Source organism: Labeo rohita, chromosome 8, assembly GCF_022985175.1.
Source record: "Labeo rohita strain BAU-BD-2019 chromosome 8, IGBB_LRoh.1.0, whole genome shotgun sequence".
NCBI lineage: Eukaryota > Metazoa > Chordata > Actinopteri > Cypriniformes > Cyprinidae > Labeo > Labeo rohita.
In genome coordinates, this window is record NC_066876.1 from 22,758,953 (window position 1) to 22,779,389 (window position 20,437).

General features: G+C 36.2%; 1 protein-coding gene across 1 annotated transcript in view; it reads right to left on the reverse strand.

Annotated features, from left to right (window-relative positions):
- Window positions 1–2,083: 2,083 nt before the first annotated feature.
- Window positions 2,084–20,437, reverse strand: part of nfic (nuclear factor I/C) — a 121,563-nt gene continuing 103,209 nt past the window's right edge. Inside the window, 1 exon segment of the mRNA XM_051117666.1 lies at window positions 2,084–11,416. Within this exon segment, the coding sequence (XP_050973623.1) occupies window positions 11,396–11,416 (21 nt within the window). The 3' untranslated portion in view covers window positions 2,084–11,395.

Genomic DNA, 20,437 nt, shown 5'->3' on the forward strand with positions numbered 1-20,437 from the left:
ATTTCCAAACATGGCCGCGTCCGCTCTTACGGAAAAATGAGGTGAATACACCCGGTTTATCTTCATAATATACACATACTATATACCATATAAATACAGAATGCATTTTTAAGGTCCATTAAGTAATTATTCAAAATAAGTACCCACCTGGAGAAATTTGCAATAAATGATGCAGTCAAAGGAGTGAGTCATGGATTCATTTACGCAGCTGAATCGTTTAAAAACTGATTAAGAAAATATTAAATATTTTAGTTGGCGAGCAAAAATCGACAAAGTAACTATCTAAAATAGAAATATCTCAGTACTGAGTTCAGCTGTTATAACTTATACTGTATATATCATTTTATATAGCTGTTTCTCTCACACATCCCTGCTGAAAAAAAAACTTAAACCAGCCCAGGCTGGTTTAAGCTGAAAGTAGCTGGTTTTAGCTGGTCTCCCAGCCTGGTCAGGCTGGTTTTAGCTGGTCGTTCCAGCTGGTCTCCCAGCCTGACCAGCTAAGACCAGTCTGGAAGTGGCCAAAACCCCTCTAAAACCAGCCTGCTGACCAGCTAAAACCAGCCAACCAGCCTAGGCTGGTTTTAGCTGTTTTTTTGTTTTTTTTCAGCAGGGATATAAGGTGTATGTACAATAATATATAGTGTTTTTCGTAATTGTAATTAAAGCTAGGATGCAATTTGGGCTAATTACATATCCCCGTCCCTTGAATCAGTTTTAGAACAAAATCATACAGTTTTGTCATGACTTTGCTGTCCAAAAGCTAACGTTTCATGGAAATACTGAAACTGAACAGGTACCTCTGGTTAGTGTCTGTTATGGAATTTGACTCCCATTCTGCAGTGAGCTCATGAGGGGCTCCTGGCGAGGTTCACGTGGAGCTTTCAACAAGTGCTATTGCACTCGTTCACCCCCTTCATATGTTTAAAGAAAAAGGACCTTGTGCTGGCTTGTGCTATTTTGAACCATTAAAATGAAATAAAACTTGACTTCCTTTCCAGAGCTGAAATTATACTTTTCCAAAAGCGGCTCCAGCAATCTTGTATCGGGGGTAATGGATTTGAGGGATGATTAGAGTCAGGTGTGTTACGCTCCTCAGCCAAGTTGAACTGAAAACAAACCTCTAACCGCAAGTGTTCGGTTCGCTCTTTCTTCCATTTCTCCCGTTCTGTGCAGCTCGTGCTCACGTAATTAAAACTGTTATTTAAAATGTTTCGTGATCCAAAGTTTGCTCTGCATAGAAATGAGTCATTCTCTTCCTGCGTAACCGCTATCGAGTGCCAATTACAACGACAAAATCTATTATCTAAGATTTAGCATGAAAAATACGGCTAATGTAAGTACAGTAGGGTGCACTGATGTGTGCACGTTTGTTTCTTCACTCATGGTTGACCCTAGGTCAACATTACATTTAGTAGATTTACTTTAAAACACTTCTGGCTATTTGAAATGGGATGCATGTGCTAATTGCCTCATTAGCGACAAGTCTTTCACCAGAATATCAATACCAAAAATCTTTCTTGCAACAAGACTCTTTTAATGCATCATTATAGTGAGAAATAAGATCCAACAACATCTTTTCCCTCTCTGTGATTGCAAAAGAGCTTAGCTGAGCTAAAATTAGCTCGTCCTCAGGCACAAGGCCTGTCTTCACCACGTTTGAGCGATGTGAATAGTGAATATAAATCTAACATGCACAAAAATATTACACCTCCAAAAGACACATGTGATTGATAATCAAAATCACTCAACAGAAACATTCAAGTGCCAAGTAAAAGAAATACACAGAGTCACCTCATTTCTGAGTTGTAGCATAGCTTTGTTTATTTTTTTATTTCATTTTCATTTTATTTATTTTTTTTGCATAGGGAAACATACTTCCAGTACTGTATTCATGAGCGATTTTTTTTTTGCGAACAGCGATGGCTGAATACAATGTTATAATGAAATATTGTTAAAGCTGTAATTTCCCCCTCACACCAGTTCAAAAACACATGGCAAATTTAGTTTGTTGTGCATGAGAAAAACATATATTTTCCCATCCGTTTCGACATACCGACTTTTGCTGATAGATTACAATTTAGCGAGGTTCTTAGAGAAATAGACACAAATAACGAAAATCCGATGCTTTCCAAAAGAACATGGATGCATGTCAGCATGCCAGTTGTGTATGCGTCTGAACTAAATGTCCACATGCCCCTTCCTGGTGTGAAGTGTGTTTATCTGTGCAGCAAGCAAGCGTTTAATGAGTAACTACTATGGTAATATTTGTAAAGAATAATGTGATTAAAAAAAAAAAGAGGAAGGAAAAACCAACAAAAACCTTGAAATTTAACACTGCATTAGAATGCTCTCTGAAAAACATTTCAACCTTCGTCCTTTCAACTCAAAGCGTCCAAACATAGAGAAAACAGCATGCTTAAAAACAAACAAAACAACAACGATAGAAATATTCATAGAAATGAAAACGTAATTCAGAATAAAAACAAAAAAACAATTGTTCTAATGGGAGAGAGGGCACCCTGAAACATCGATGTGTGACTGTTTTGGGGGTCTCAAACATTCGGGAGTAGGCGGTATGTCAGGGTGTTTTTGGCAATTCATTTGTGTGAAAGACTTATCAAAATATTGCATAAATCGCAAAGCCCAAGAATGGCTTTTCTCCCCTCTGAACAGAGACGTTTTCTTCACCCCGTTTGAGCCATTTCAACCTTAGGGCCAGATTTAAAAAAGCCCTTAGCATTCTTAGCATCGTCAGACTGTACGAACCTCAATGTCACTCAGAGGTTGTGTTATTGAGAGGCTTTGGCAAATCTGGCCCCTCGGTTGGATAATAATGTACAAAAAGCGTCTGATAAACAAAAGCTGTCTCCAATCCAGACCAACACTGCAGAGATGATGTCAGCGGGACGGTGAAAACCCACAGCTCCCGGTTTACAGAGATCACATGGGTGAGGAAAAAGAAACCAAAGCGAAGCGGTAAAATGACAGGCACTGCATGTTAAACTTGTGTTTTAACCCAGTTATATCTATGTATATACCTTCGATTTGAATTGCTGGTTTGCTAGAGTGAAAAAGGGAGTGTAAAAATAACAAGCCGTTCTATAAAAGTTAAGGATGGGTCTTCATTCATATTTATATTCATATCTACCCCAGAAACAGTGCGCCACCATCAACTCTACAGTAAAATGTCATCAAATTTCAGATTAAAACCATCCATCGCCCCCACAGCTCAATCAGCAACATGAGTTGAGAAGTTTGAATTACGTACTTTAAATGGGATAATGTCAGTTTAACCAATGACCTCACCTATGCACAAATGCACTGTCAGACCTGGGCAAGAATATTTATAATGCTGCATTCAAATCAAGTCAGAATCACCATTCAAAAGTTTGGGCTCGGTAAGATTTTCTGAAATATGTCTATTGTGCACACTTATTGCATTTAGCTTATTAAACATACAGTAAAACTATTATTGTGAAATAATTTTACTTTTTAAAATAGCTTTTCGATTACATTTTAAAATGTTAATTTCTGTAATGGCAAGGCTGAATTTTCAGAATTCAACTTTTTTTGTCTTAACTGTCACTTTTAATGAATATAATGCATCCTTATGGAATAAAATTATTATTATTTTAAATCTTACCCAAACTTTTGAACGTGTGTATATTTAGAAGATAAATGATATTTTATTACAGGTTCATTTTCTTCATTTCTATTTTTTGCAAGAGCATGAAGATGTGATTTGATGTAGTGATTAGTTATGAATCTCATTTCGTATACAATTCTGACCAGATGTAAACGCAGTATTAAACAGTCTTTTTTCACTAAATACCAGAACTATAATGGTAGGTTAGCCCAGCTTAAATGGCTTCACACACATTGAAACAGTCCTTAGTATTAGCAAGAACATTCTGCGCAAAGACTTCAGTAAAGCCTGGATTAGTTGCATAGATGCGGTTCACAGAGTACAATTCCCAGATCTTTAGTGTATTACTATTAGTTTGATTTCGAACCGAGCAGCTGGATTGAGCTGTTATAATGGGTTTCAAACCGGTGCAGACTAACATAACTGCATATCATCTATTTCAGATTCACCAGTTGCTGCCACTATCAATTCATCAGCTGGCGAGAAGTGTCACAACACTGAAAATGGAAGGAAAGAGTAGAAACTGCATTCCAGTGCCTCGGCCCTGAAGAGGTTGTCCAGCCCTTACTGAGAGGAGACAAAACAAAGATCTGACCACATGTTCACGTTCACGGTATTGCAGGGTTTACATTACACAAACCGCAAAAGGAAACGGTACAAGTGAAACACTCATGCATGTCTAATTCTCTCACGTATGCCTGAGTAGCGTCTCCTCACATCCTGTTTATGTCAGTGGGTGCATAGGGAAATTAGACTAGGGAAATTTACATTCTATTCAGCATAATTACATGTGTCAATGACTAATTAAAGTGCCTGGACCTCAGAATTAAACAATCTTTTCAGTCATGCACATTCCACCAATTCTGGTAAATACAGGCATGAGTAGGCTGATCGTACAAAACCAGGGGAAGATCACGCACCGTAAACCCACATCCAACAGCTCCAGGCTGAATCCAGGAAGGCACTCAGAAGAGTGAGGTCTAAAGTCCTGCTAGTTATGGTAATCTGTACAAACACGCTCCATAAAACTATCAACGGGCTGAGGTAAGCCACGCCACTGATTGTCCAGAGGTGGTTCAAGAAACTGCACTGTAAAAAAAAAAATCATTCTTTAATCTGTATGTTTATATTTTTCTCAAGTAAAAGACCTAAACATCCCTAATTTATATTTATATATGTGACCCTGGACCACAAAACCAGTTAGAAAGGTCATTTTTTTTTAATTGAGATTAATACGTCATCTGAAAGCTGAATAAATAAGTCAGGATAGGACAAAATTTGGCCAAGATACAACTATTTGAAAATCTGGAATTTGAGGGTACAAAAAAATCTAAATAGCAATGCATAGTACTAATCAAAAATTAATATATTTACGGTAGGAAATTTACAAAATATCTTCATGGAACACGATCTTTACACTTGTTACCTCACTGCCTTCAAATGTTTAGTCAACTTGAAATGTTAAGCTGAACTAAGGGACAACTTAGATATTTGTGTTGACTAAACATAAAATTTTAAGGCAGCAGAGTAGCAAAATTTTTTTTTTTTACAGTGTAATGATTTTTGGCATAAAAGAAAAATCAATAATTTTGACCCATACAATGTATTGTTGGCTATTGCTACAAATATACCCGTGCTACTTAAGACTGGTTTTATGGTCCAGGGTCACATATATACTGTACGCAACCATTCAAAAGATTAGGGTTGGTAAAATTTCTAAATATTTTTGAAATAAGTCTTATGTTCACCAAGTTGATTATTTGATCAAAATACAGTAATACTGTGAAATACTATTACAATTTAAAAGAACTGTTTCCTATTTCAATATACTTTAAAATTATATATTCCTGTGATGGCAAACTGCCAATGTGACAAGATTTAGAAATCATTCTAAACATTTCTTATTGTTATCAATTCTTTGATATAGAAAGTTTGTACATTATAAATGTCTTTACTGGCACTTTTGATTGATGTAACATGCCCTTGCTAAATAGAAGTATTGTTAAAAAACTGTTACTGACCCCAAACTTTTGAACGGTAATATGTATATGTATATATATACAAACTTTAGATTCTCTTAATATTTTATGCAATCTTGATTTTAAGGTAAATGTATTTTCTTTCAAGGATGTTTAGATTTTTAATGGAAAAAAGTCAGAGAAACTGATGGTTGCAGTGTGACTGTACGTGTTTCTACTTCAACAATCCAGTTCAAACCTCTGCGGTTTGCCGTGCACAGAAACCTGGCAAGATTTCAACATCTTAAAAGGGTAAATTCATCACATAAATGACAACAGGTAAATAAAAGGGTGCCATTCAAGCAGCTTCATCTCTCTATCTTTCTTTCATTCTCATCATTAGTCTCTATTCATCACGATCATCAAGGCTGAGAAATATCCACAGAGAAGCAAACCTTAAAAAGAATTATTATTATTACTACTAGACGAAGTTTCAATACCAGATTATCTAGTGCAATCTTCCAAGTAGAAGTACAGGAAAAAAATGTGTTTAAAGAACTTGAAGCTAGCATGACAAAAGAGAAAAAAATAGTTTTGAAGATAACAACAAAATGACAATGGAATCTGCATAAACCTCTAAAGCTCAGTGAAGCTGTCGGCTCTGTTTAAAATGACGACAAGTGATGCTGAATTTACTGAATTTCCGTATTTTGTCTTCAAAATAACACTTGATAACTGTGAAAGGTGTGTGGTAATGGTGCTGACATTTTCTTCTCAACAGCAGATCCTTTAGAAGGAGCTTTTCAAATTTTTTTGTGGCTTGACCACAAGCTTATGACTACTAAATCCAAACATACAAAAAAAAAAAAAAAAAAAATTTTATCATACAAAAAGACATTTTATATACATTTGTCTTTTTCCTCATTCTACTGGATATATGGTAAGCATTTATACACAAGATAACTGTGTTCAAAATGTAACATTTCAACAACACGCATAAAAAGGATAATCACCGCTCTATAAAAAATATTAGTCAAGGGTTTCGAAATCAAACAGTAAGATAATGTTTATTTTACATGCATTATTCACGTCGTAGCAAGTTCAATCATCACCTGTGGCCACTTTAAAAAGCACACAAGCCGCTCTTGAAGTGTTTCGATTTCTCAGCTGCGTGAAGCCAATTTATCATATACAAAAAGCGAACAAAGAAGAAGACGGCATGCTCACAGAGCTCACCACGGAGCCGCTGCGCTGGCGAAACTACGATCAAACCCCTGTCCCGCTGAGCCCACCGTCGCACCCCGGCCACAGGGTTGACGGCTTTAGAAAGATGAAAATGGAGCAGTGCAAATCTTCACAGGACAGGCGGTGGGTCACGCGAGTCTGTACGTATTTCGAACTATGAAGTTTGCCGTTTCCGCTTTAAAATCACTACGCGTAGGCCTCACACTCCAAGGCAGACTCCTGTCCCATCGCCTGTCCTGTTAAACACAAGGAAAATTGCTTGCTGAATGATGCTAGCACTTCTGCAAAGGGTTTGGATCATGATAGAGATGGAACGCCATTGCTATAGCATTCCAGTTCGGCCAGGGTGGGCAACGGAGGGCTCGCAAATCATCCACGAACAAGATCTTACCACGGGCGTCATGTAAACAAAATCTCTTGTTCTTTCTCATTCGACTTTTAAATAGCTACCAGCAAATCGTATTAGCTACCAGCATTGCAATATCCATTGCAGAAACAATACTGTACACTGCATCACAAACTACAACATGGCCTCTCCTGACCCAGCTCCAGAAATACACAATATCTTCTCCTCTGCAATATACTCCCCTGACACTACACGCTACGAATTATAAATTATCTCCTACCATCTAATTTTATAAAAAGAAGACGACGAAGAAGAAGCATCCTGGTGTGTTAATTCATTTTCTAAGAAGACACCAAGTCAGCAGTTCAATGGTTTCTTGCTGTTCTTGTGTCTGTATATTGAACTGGACAAACTACTCTCTATGAAAGCATTCTACCATTAATGTATGGACATATACAAGGGACTCGATTAGTAAAACAACGTATTCAAGTAATTAACTAATTAAAGTAATCATTTATGGTCACACATCACTACATATTCTATTGCAGCCAGTGTTATGAGGGACGGTTAAAGGGACAGTTCACATTTTGTTAGTGTTTATTCACCCTTATGTTGTTCTGAATGTGTATGACCTCCTTTATGTTTTCTGTGGAACTGTTTTTGTCAGTGGGGGCTCTACTGACTTTCATTGTACGAACAACAAAACACGTAAACATTTTTCTAAATATCTTCTTTTGCACTCCACAGAAAAAGCAAAGAACGTCACACAAGTTTAGAAAAACATGAGGGAGAATAAAAAAAAATTTGCACTTTTACTAGCAAATTTCACAGTTAACTACAAAGAAATCGCAAATGACACATTGGATTAAATGTGTTACTTTGTACAAAAACTGAAATATTACTGAAGTATTTTCTAATAAAACATACTCCGATAATCTTTTTACAGTGTACATTTTTGGCGTGAACTATCCCTTTAACAAATGCCTAGGTTTTTTTAAATAATCAAATGTAAATTTGACCCTTTGATAAAAGCAAAAATATCTCTGTGTGGACGTCAAGTTGATTGCAAAATAATTTGCTAAGTGCTCAGTTGTGAAATAGTTGATGGGTTTATAGAGGACGGCCATCTAATTTTCACTATGTCCATCTCTGGCCGCTCCTCTTCACATCCATAATGGGTACTCATTTAAATACATGATAACATACAAACTAACGGAATCAAAACGTCAGCTCGAAGCTGATATGAAGAGAGCTGGTACTGCATCTTTCACAGATTGTTACTTTCTCAATACATGAACGGAAGAGGGAAATAAAACGGAAATAAAATAACGCAGGGAAAATTTCATGCCAACTACAATGCTTTTAAAAGAGGAAGAGGGTCAAAAAAAGCCTCTCGCACCCATCCAAAACTACAGCTATCAGGTAACCTGTTTTAAGTCTTATTCTGATAATGACAGGCAATCAAACATGCAGCATTATTTTCCTTTGTGACACTGGTTACATCAAAAAAATAAAAGAGAAAAAAGTAATCGACTCCTTTAAAATTACGCATTATCGTTCTTAACTAAAGGCAAGGCACATAATATGTTTTATAAAATATCGTGCAAAGTAGAAGAGGGATTGTTGGATAAAAGTCAAACCAATGTAGTACAAAGGTAAAATCCATCTGTGTCATTGGCTCTTTGCTCAAAGGGGGGTTGTTAAGGAGAAGTCGGGGAGCATTTTGCTTCAGAGCTAATACTAAGATTATCTGCCATGCGCCCATGTCAGCGATACGGTGGTCGTTTGAGCTTAATTCTCATGATTTTTCTTTTGAAAGCACCATGCACAGTTATATATAATTCATATATAGAGATTTCCATATAATTTTCATATCAGCACCATTAAAACAAGTCATGTCGTATGTGGGCCTTACAATGGTCAACTCAATAGAATGTGTATGCAAAGCCATTATAAAAGGTTAGCGAAGCAACCAGAGAGTGTGGATATTATATCATATCGGTGTGTATGTGTGTGTTTTTGTAAGGGTACCTAGTAAAGCTCTGATATGTGTTGATTTTGTCACGTCCTGGCAGATTACAAGGGTGTATGTGTGTGTTTTGTTCAGCCGTCTGCGTTTCCGGTGGCTAAGCGTTAGCCCATGCAGCTGATGAGGGGCTTGCTAGGTCTTTTAAAATATGTCTCTGGGCATAAAAACAACCCCTCGAACTCCTACAACAACAACAACCCACAATAGATGAAGCAAAACGTCCAAGTCTTAAAAAAAAAAGTAGAAGAATTTAAATGAAAATCTTGCAATGTCTCAGGCACTTTTCATGGCTTCGTGATTTGGGTTCGGTAGCGTTGTAGATTAAGCCCTGATGTTGTTTCATTAGTACAAATCAACACATCTCAGAGTGCAGAATAACCCATTTCTGAGGCAACCAACCAGAGACATGCTGGTCGTAGGCGTCCGCCTCCCAGGGGAACTCTGGGATGGGCGGCATAGCCGCTGACTTCCTTTTCGTATGTCGTCGTAGGGCATCACAGCCCGTCTCGCGTCACGTCATTGACATTCCTACGGATTAAAGTGTATAATCTGCTTCGAAATAAAAACAGTCATAGTTTCTCGCAGTAGAAACGTGGGAAAAAAAGAAAGCCTGTTTTTTGTTTTTTTTTCTTCTTAAACTATGGGAATTGTATAAAAGTAATCATCACATAAACATGGACACATTTACATAGAAAATGTTGGATTGTTCTGATCAACTACTCGGAAACCAAGCCTCATCTACCGTGAGATCAGAACATGACAAAAATAATCGACTCGCAGCATTCCATATGATTAGGCCGAACAGGAATTTGCAAAAGAGGAAAAAAAATAAAAATGTAAAAGTAGTGCAATGCCTGTAATTTCCAATGAATTTCAACAAATTACACATAGAGAGAAAAAAATTCTATCCTCTACACCCAATACTGTCTAAGTAATGACAGAACTATATTTCAACTCCCTTTGTCACTATGTGGAAATATCCACGTTATCTACATGAATCAAAAACCCCCTAATCTGTGAACTCACAGAGATGAATAAGGGACTACTTGTTTATGACACGCACAAACACACGGATGCACACGCACACACACTTACGGCGGCGGGGTGCAGGGAATGAGGGGCTGTCATATTGCGAAGAGAGGAAGGTGCTAATTCGCCCCTGCTATTCCCTGGCTCATCCTATGAAGCTCACACACACACTTCGTGTAGCCTTTAACAGTACATGCCGTTGCCTCAAGACAGGTGTGTTTCCATGTAAGTGTGTGTGCATGTGTGTATAGACGCTGACTGTGATGTATAATGTCACTGAGGTACCACTAATATTCCTCCGATGTACAAAAAACATGACGGGCTTCCACCAAAAAGTGGACTCCGTTACAAACGGTGGAGAATGCAATTTAGAAAAACATCACCCTCTGAACGAAACCAAGGACGCAGATATATGATTGTCAATAAAAGTGGATGAAAAGTAGCCTTTTGCGTTTCTTTTTCGTTTTCCGAAATGTCGTGTGAACGGAAGCATCGACCTTTTCGTTTCCTTTTCCACGTTGCTGTTGCGCACTTAAAAAAACGAATAAAAACAGACCGTGCTCACCTCCAAACCTGTGGCGAAATGCTAGCGGAAAAACCCTTTCGTTGGGGTTTCTCTTCCCTGTTCGTTAAGAAAATAAAGGATACTTATTTTGCATATAGGAGGAAGCAGCACCTGTAGCAGAAGGAGGGGGTTGAGGAGAGGCATTCCAGGAGGCAGGGAGTCAGGGTGGGCCTTTTTCGACACGTCCGTCAACGTACGCCATAGTTCGGGGCTGCCCTCCCAGAAAAACAAACAAAAAAAACATCCTCCTCTTTTGTCTCCTTTTCTTCCGTTCCATCTATGGCCGTTCTCTCACGCTCGTCTCTCCGTTTCCATTGTCTTTTCGAAAAAAAGTGTATTGAAGCATCTTATACTGTACGTCGTTATGCATATATAAATATGTGTGCACATATATCTATACACACATATTGTGTATATATATATATGTGTGTGTATATATACAAATACTGCATATATATCTGATTTTCCCTCTCGCATCTCGTTCACAACTTTTTTTTTTTCTTGTAAATTCCACAAAAAATTGATTTTTCAAATCCATGTCTGTGCCTCCTTGGGTTCGTCTGCGTGCGTGTGATGATCAGTTCCCCAGATACCAGGACTGCAAGATAGAGAAAGAGAGAGAATCGAAATCACTAAGACATCTGTACAAACACAAGTAACACAATAGGAGGAGCGCTATGGGATAGCTGGCTAAATCAGATAAAAACTCATCTGAACCCGACCGCAGTCTAGTCGAGATGGATCCGGTTCATCTAAATTGAATGCACAGAGCGATTTATATGGGCTTTTTCTTTAACAATGGTCACTTTTGGAGAGTTTTAGAAAAATAAAACTTCTTAAAACACACTTTTCACACTAGTTTTGTCTACTAACACAGGACAAACATTCATCACTAACATTCATTCTAATCTTTCTGTAATTTTTGGCTCACAATGTCATTTCCATCACATCTCAGATTGTGTACTGTTAAATAGCATTTTGTGGTTAAAGTTACATTATTGAAATAAAAAGGCCAACTACTTTGACTTGCTATAATTTCTTTCATAGCCAACAGTCATTTCACTTTTCATGTACACTACCAGTCAAAAGTTTTTGAACAGTAAGATTTTTAATGTTTTTTTAAAGAAGTCTCTTCTGCTCACCAAGCCTGCGTTTATTTGATCGAAAGTACAGCAAAAACATGAAAAAAAAATTTAATTTACATTTTTTGAAAGAAACTAATAATTTTATTCATCAAGGATGTACTAAATTGAACTGAAGAGACTTTGTTAAAAAAAGTGTATTTCAAATGCTGTTCCTTTGAACTTTATGAAAGTTTTGCTCAAAAATGCAAAGAGGTGCAACTGTTCAACACTGATAATAAGAAATGTTTCTATCAACATATTAAAATGATTTCTGAAGGATCATGTGACACTGAAGACCGGAGTAATAGCTGCTAAAGATTTAGCTTCCACATCATAGGAAAAAAATACCTTTAAAATATATTATAAAGGAAAATATTTATATCAAATTGTAATAATATGTCACTACATAACTGTTTTTACTGCATTATTAATCAAATAAATGCAGCCTTGGTGGACATTAGAGACTTCATTTTAACATTAACATTTGAACAGTTTTCAACATTAAAAAAATAAACATTTTGAACAGTAAATTAAACGATTAAAGTGAAAAAGCAATGAAGTGGAAAAAAGTGGATAGTTTGTAATTTGTATAAAATGGATGGAAATAATTTTCACAAAATAAATACTGATCAATTTTTATTGTAAAACAAATACAAAAGAGCTATTTGATAAATACACAGCTATATAAAATCTAAAATTAGTTCTAGTTTTGATAAAAATCATACCCTGGAACATTAAAGTGTAAGGTCTTGTCCACACTAATACGTTTTCTTTTGAAAACACATCTTTTTCTCTCTGTTATGGCCTTCCGTCCACAATGAGATGGTATTTTTGTCAAGGAAACCAGCTTTTTGAAAAAGTGCTACTTTTTCAAAAAGCTGTTTTCCTTGACAAAAATACCATCTCATTGAAAACACTGTTTTTCGCATTGTACTGTGGACTGTGAAAACTGAGACTTTTAAAAACAATGCTACATGTTTAGTCATGTGACACATGTTGTACCAATAAATATCTGTTTATACCCATATTGTGCCTGTTATGCGCTATTCAGTTTCACACTTTTGCTACAGATATGCTACTTTGTACACTCTTTATATCATAGACATGGGAACAGTTGCGTTTTAGATCAGACAAACAATCGGGAGTGAGTTCGACCTGTGAATGGTCAGTGAATGGTATTTTCCTAAATAAAATGATCCTACCAGAAGAATTTCATGAAAAGTGAGCTTTTATTTAAGCTGTACGCAAGCCCGGTAAAGTGAGAGCAACGTATTCTTATGTTTCAGTATGGATGTGAAACATTTGGAAAACACAGAGAGCGTTTTAAAACGAAAATGCTGTTTTCAAATGTATCTGGATAGTAGCTAAAGAAACATCCATATATCATGATAGCGTGACTTTAGGTTTAGAATACAGTGGTGACAGTAGGTGGTATGTGTCCTGCCCATGAGGATCTAAATAATGCAAACGCACCCCACTCTACTTTTCAAAGCAGAATCTAACGAGTTGGACGTTCCACGTTCACTACAATCAGTGTCTTTCTGATAATGTGAGGCAGACACTTAGTCGGAGGCCAGAACTGAGGAACCTATTAAAACTAATATGGAGTAAAAACCAATGACTGCCAGACAGAGAGAGAGAGAGAGAGAGAGAGAGCTCAGCAGGATCCCACCCAAACCTTTTAAAAGCATAACAGGATTTTGGCTTTCATTCACAGACCGCTGAAGTCTTTTTAAAATTTGACAAGGTTTAAAAACAGAAAAAGGGAGTTCATGCCATAAGCCCCTGGCTCAGTATTTTCCACTAAGATTTAAGTAATTTCACAGCAGTCCAACAGACGTCTTTAACTACCCCCAAATGTATTGATTTAATAATGCTAAAAAAGGAAAATCTGTTCCCATTCCCCGCTGAAGAGTTTGTATACATCAGACTGATGGCTTGATTCACGAAACAACACCAAACCACAGACTAATGACTCCCCAAATGCACAATGCAGTGCCCAAATATTAGCACACAGCCTTGAGAATCTACATTAAAACGTTTGACACGTTTAGGTATAAAAACAGTGCGCACGGCAGCCGTGGCGCCAAGGAGTTTTAGCAGCTCTTGCTCATTGATCAACAAAAAGACTAGCTTCACAATCTACAGACCACATAAACAACCAGGTATCTAAACTGACATGCCTCAATACAAGTTATTTAACTAACCATACAGCATGAAAACATTTTCACTTAAAGGTGACATATTATGAAAATCTGAATTTCTCCATGTTTAAGTGCTATAATCGGGTCACCAATGCATAATTGGTGCAACGTAAAGGACAACCCATAAACTTTGTTTCATAAGCCTTTTTTTCCTGCAAGCATGTATATATATATATATGTATATATTAACGCCCTTAATCTGCACGTTTCCACCCATGATGCTGTCATTTTGTTTTTGCAAGCGACAATGTTGAACCAGTTTTAACGCCATGCCAAAAGTTTGAGCAAAGCATGCTAACTGTTCTGTCGTTGGCTGCACAGACGAGCACAGAACACTATTTAGAGTCCCAGCCTCAGAGGAGACAAGAGCGCAGTCAATTTAGTGATTTATTTACTGTATATTACACTACTGCCACACAGATCTAATATAAACATGCAATTTTTTCCCCAGATGTTTACCTTCACAGACAAAACCGACAGGTTTTATAACTGTTTTTTTTTTTTAACATAAACTTGTGTATTTGACAGTTTAAGCGCAATAAGACATGCAAGAGAAGTATTAGTTTAATACTTAGATGCTGTGTGACAGCCGCTTTTTGTGCGCTTGCTTCGGATGTATCTGCTCAAAAAAACCTATATCAGAAGTTTTAACTAATATGGTTAAAAAAACGCATGATTTCAGCGCACTAGACATGATAAGCAAACCAAACTAATGATTTTTTGGCAGAATATCTGATGTACGAGCTGTAAAGGCACAGCCCTATTCTGGAAAAGGGGGCAGAGAGCAGCAGCTCATCTGCATTTAAAGAGACATGCACGGAAACAGTGTGATTCTGCTTCCACTCAAAATGATATGTGGGGTATTTTGTGGGGACACCTGAGACTAATATTACATGTTGGAAAAACCAGGGCATAACAGGTCTCCTTTAATAAAATCTAGTCTATTTTGACTTCTGTTCGCTAGCTCACTCAGAATAGCTTGATACTGTTATTGAAACTGGAGCTAAGGTTAACCTTACGCAACCCATGACACTTCAGCATACTTCAGAAACCACTGCCAGGAAGAGAAATAGGTTTATAATGACAGCCGACACTGCTGGGAAATGCAAAGATGCTGCTTTCTGAGTGATTACTACAGTGTATTGGGATGCAATTTTCCCAAATCATATTTCGTGTTGATTACTGGATCAAATCCGAGCCAATGAGAGTGGGCAGTGTGGGGATTGAACTTGTTTTCATGCCTTGTGAATCTGACAGCACAATTACAGCCACTCCTTTGTCAAAATGCATTTCACCCGAAACCGAAAGGCTAAATGTTACCCTTGAATACTCGAGAGGAAAACTGAATTTATAAATATATTCCGGAGAAACACGAACGGGCAAACATTCTCACAGACACAAACATATATATATACTCCAGAGCTCTAGATATCATCCTGGTTTTGCATGACAACACGCCATTTTACTACACAGAAAACGTCTCTTGATGAGATAAATCCACAATCCTCTTCCTCTAGAGAGTCAAGTTGAGATTTAATATATTTCCAGCACATGTCATGGAAACTCAGTGTTTTCTTTGGTAGGAAAATGTGCCGCTGCATATGCCTCTCTTCTTGCTTGTGATATTTTTGTGGATATAATCTCATCTCACCTCAAATTGACGGCCTGCTTAATTTACACTTAAATATGATCAAAACAGCTCAAGAAAATGTCAAGTGCAGCGTCGTCTCCTGTTTTTCTTTGATTAATGTGGTGAAGGCCAACAGAACCGGGCCAGAAAGTGGGGAGTCATTAACAAATTCATCTACACAAATGTTGCTACAAGTAAGTCAATGCAAAACCACTAGTGAAACTGACTAAAGATATTAAATTAAGCAGATATTTGACATTACCCCACTGTGCCATGAAATTACATACTATTTGCTTTCCTCATGGAAGTTTTTTAGTGGTTGGTCATGGTGAGCTGATCAGATCAAACTAATTAAGGCTGATTGGTGGAACAATAAACAAATGAGTTAAAAGGAAGGGTGGCATTAATGAAAATTCACAAACTAATATGTAAAAGCTTGACTAGCTAAACTATGAGCATACCATGTTGCCACAACTTTTGTTATATTTATATACGTCAGATTGCCAGATCCTGTGTCAGCAGGATCACATGCATGTGTCGTGGTACACTCGTGAACGCAAGTCGAAGACTGACACGGAAAAGAAGAAATTGTTGAATAAAGTTGTTATTTTTGTTTTCTTTGAATCACTGATGGACTATTTTAATGACCTTTCTGGGCCTTGAACATGTCAGTTCCATTGCTTGTCTACGCAGGGTCAGAAATCTCTCGGATTTCATCAAAAACATCTTTGTGTTCTGAGGATGAACGAAGGTCTTACAGGTTTGGAACGACATGATGTTGAATAATTAATGATAGAATTTTCATTTTTGGGTGAACTAACCCTGTAATGAATACACTAATCATTTATTTGATACTCATATTGGCACACAAATGTAATTTTTAAGGCCAGGAAAGTTCAAGTCCAGGTGTTTAAATGATATTCCAAGGTTAAAATGTGGAGTGTAACCATTCCATCTTTGTCTCATCGCACGGGTTTCGGTCGACCATTCGAGACTGTTCTTTTTTTTACAAGCTGCCTGATATTTTCATTTTTCTTTGGGCTAGGGCACATCCAAAGCTGAAGTTTTCTCACTCACTCATTCTGTCCTGAGTACGCAGGGACCAGTAGAGCCCAGGCTAACCGTGGTTGGGCGTTCACTCCAAACAAAATATTTAGTTCCCTATAAAAGCTACAGGCTTTGTCTTGGTGACAGGTGGTTTAGGTTATGAAAATATAAAGCTGAGACGAGGGCGGGTTCACGGTCCAAGAAGGGGGACATATTAGACCACAAGGGCCTAACAAATGACAGTCTCTCCCTTTAATTACAATGCTTCGGGAGAGCTTGGAGGTGAGGCTGAAATACAAGCTCCTCTAAAAACAAAGATTGTTAGTAACGTACCCTTTTCATCAGGGAAAAGAAAACAACAGAAGTCCATTAAACTTGGAGTTTAATACAAAGACATAGAATGAGAGCGTAACGGGAAGAAAGAAAAATAAAGAGAAAGAAAGAAAAACAGGTATATTAAAAATATGTTTCATGTGATAAAAAAATTAACTGGTTGTTTATTCAAGTAAGCAATACTGTTTAATAATAGCTATTTAATTTATTTTTAAAGGTCAAAACAGGTATTACTGGAATTTCACATTTTTACTTTTCACCAGTGTTATTTTAGTATTATTTGTATACTTACATATTTATTATTAACAGTTACTTTATTTTTAAAACTTTTTAAAAGTGTTATAAAAGTATTTTTAAAAGTTTTTATTCATTTTCAGTTAATAATTTTAGCGTTTCAACTTAAACATTTCTTATTTATTTGCCAATGCACCATTTAACATTTTTTGATTGGTTTAAGTTTTTCATCTATTTATCATTTATTTTAGATTAAAATCACTTCAGTAAACAATTATGTCATTAGTTTTAGTTGACGATAATAACACTGCTTTTCACAGTGCAAACAAAAATAAAAAAGGAAGGATAAAAAGAATTATTTTAAAATAAGTATTCAAGTAAACAATATTGCTGAATACTAATTATTGTAATAATTATTTAATTTATTTTAAGGGTTAAAACAGGTATGGCTGGAACTTTACATTTTTACTTTTCACCAGTGTTATTTTTGTATTATTTATATACCATTACACTTTTTTTGTAATATTTTCAGGTACTTTGTTAATTACGTTTGATTTATTTTTAAAACTCTAAACAGTTTTGTTTTACTTTTTATTAGTTTCCAGTTAGTAATTTTAGTGCTTCAACTTAATCATTTTTTTATTCAAGTTTTTCATCCATTTTTTATAATTTATTTTAGATTTAAGTAATTTTAATTTTAGTTGACGATAATCACTCTGCTTTTCAGAGTGCAAACAAAAGAAATAAAAAAAGGATAAAACTACTTTTTAATTAACAAGTTGTATTCAAGTAAACAAGTTTGTTTAATAAATATTATGATAATTATGTAATTTATTTTTAAGGGTCAAAACAGTTATGACTGAAAATTCACATTTTACTTTTCACCAGTGTTATTTTATCATTATATATATACACAATTATAAGCTATTCATATTTTCAGTTACTTTATGTTTAAATAACGTTTAATTAATTTTTTTAATTTACAAATTTTTAGTTTTTGTGTTATTTCACTTACAACTTCAACAAGGCAACTTAATTTGTTTTTTGTTTTTTTACATTTTTTGATTAGTTTAAGTTTTCATCTATTTTTGGGATTTTATTTCAGATTTAAATTATTTCAATTAACTCATTTTGATAAGTTCAATAAAAAATGTCTTTGGTTTTAACTGATGATAGTAACCCTGCTTTTCACAGTGCAAACAAACGAAACAAAAAAAGAAAGGATACAACTAATTATTTTTAATTAACAAGTTGTACTCAAGTAAAAAATATTCTTTAATAATAAGTCCTTATAGTCGCATAAAAATAGCCGCATGTATAGTCGCATGTAAAAATGTGAACGAACCGTACACTTTTACTTTTTACAGTGAAAGAAAAAAAAAGACAACTGCGTTTTGTCAAAGTAGGTTTGGACAGTCAATGATTCCCAGGCCAGTCCGGCATTAGTCTCGGTCGTACAAGACAGATTGGTCAATTTGATTGGTCGCAGTGGTCTCTTCCTTTTCCACTCCCTCAAGCACAGGTTCATCCGACAATTACATCATGTCTGGTTTCCCCTAGCAACCAGACAGCCCTGGACGTGACCATCTCGGAGCAAACGAACGGACCCTCCTCTCCCTCCATCCGTTCATTCGACCACTTCCCCCCCCCCTCCTCCCTCTCAGCTCATGATACTCTCAAAGGGACACAGACACATCTATATGAGACCCAGAAAAGTTTTGACTTTCCCTACTGCACAACTCACATGCAAAACAACAGTAACAAAAGGACCTTAACTGCTGTGTACCTGCTATGTCTGTTTGTCATTGGTTGGGCTGAAGGTTGATCTCTAACACATACAAACACACACTAATCCTTCAGTACTCACCGATCACTCCTCATCACACGGCTCAGTCAAGAGCATTTACACTTTTTTTATAGAGCTGAAAGCACTGCAATGCAGCAGCGCACTTGGACTCCCGAGCCGTGCAGTTCAATCACCTCCACAGTTCAGGTTTTACCTGAGCACTGCCGCATTCCCCAGCCAAATCTCACGTAACTGCAGCTATTACTTATAGAAGACCTTTCAAGTGTTTATTTATGGGCTGATGTCCTATAGGATTCATGAAGCATCACAAAAAATGTCAGACGCTATTTTGAGCCATTTAATCAGGTCAGGATTTTGCTGAGCATGCAAAAGTTTCCCATGTGATTAATAAATATGAAGGCTGAATTCATAGGATTATATGGTGGACTGCTAAAAATAGGTTTAATTTTTTTTTGTCTTGTTAATAATGAAGTAAATAATCATTAAAGGAACAGTTCTCTCAAAAATGAAAATTCTGTCATTAATTACTCACCCTCATTTTGTTCCAAACCTGTAAGACCGTCGTTAATTTTCGGGAACACAAATTAAGATATTTTTGATAAAATCCAAAAGCTTTCTGACCCTGCATAGACAGTAACACAACTACCACATTCATGGTCCGAAAGGTGGTAAGGACATTTTTAAAATAGTGTGACATCAGTGGTTCGATTGTAAAGTTATGAAGCTGTGAGAATACTTTTTGTGTGCAAAGAAAACAAAAATAATGACTCTATTCATCAAAAATATCTTAATTCATGTTCTGAAGATGAATGAAAGTCTTACTAATTTGAAACGACAGGAAGATGAGTAATTAATGACAGAATTTTCATTTTTGGGTGAACTATCCCTTTAAGAATTACAATTGTGCACTTGTTTTTAGAGAATACATTTTGTTTTAAGCACAACTCTTTTTAAAACATGAAATAAAATATAAAATATTTTCTAAAATATTCTCATATATTATATATACAGTGGCATGCGTTTCGGAAGAGTCTGTGAAAATGTGAATAATTTGAACAAAATAAGAGACATCATACAAAATGCGTTATTTTTTAGTACTGTCCTGAGATATTTTACATAAAAGATGTTTACATACAGTCCACAAGTCAAAAAAAAAAAATCTTAAATTATTACAATAACCCCCTTTAAAAGTTTGGGAACCCTTGGTTCTTAATACTGTGTGTGGTACTGTATGATTTTG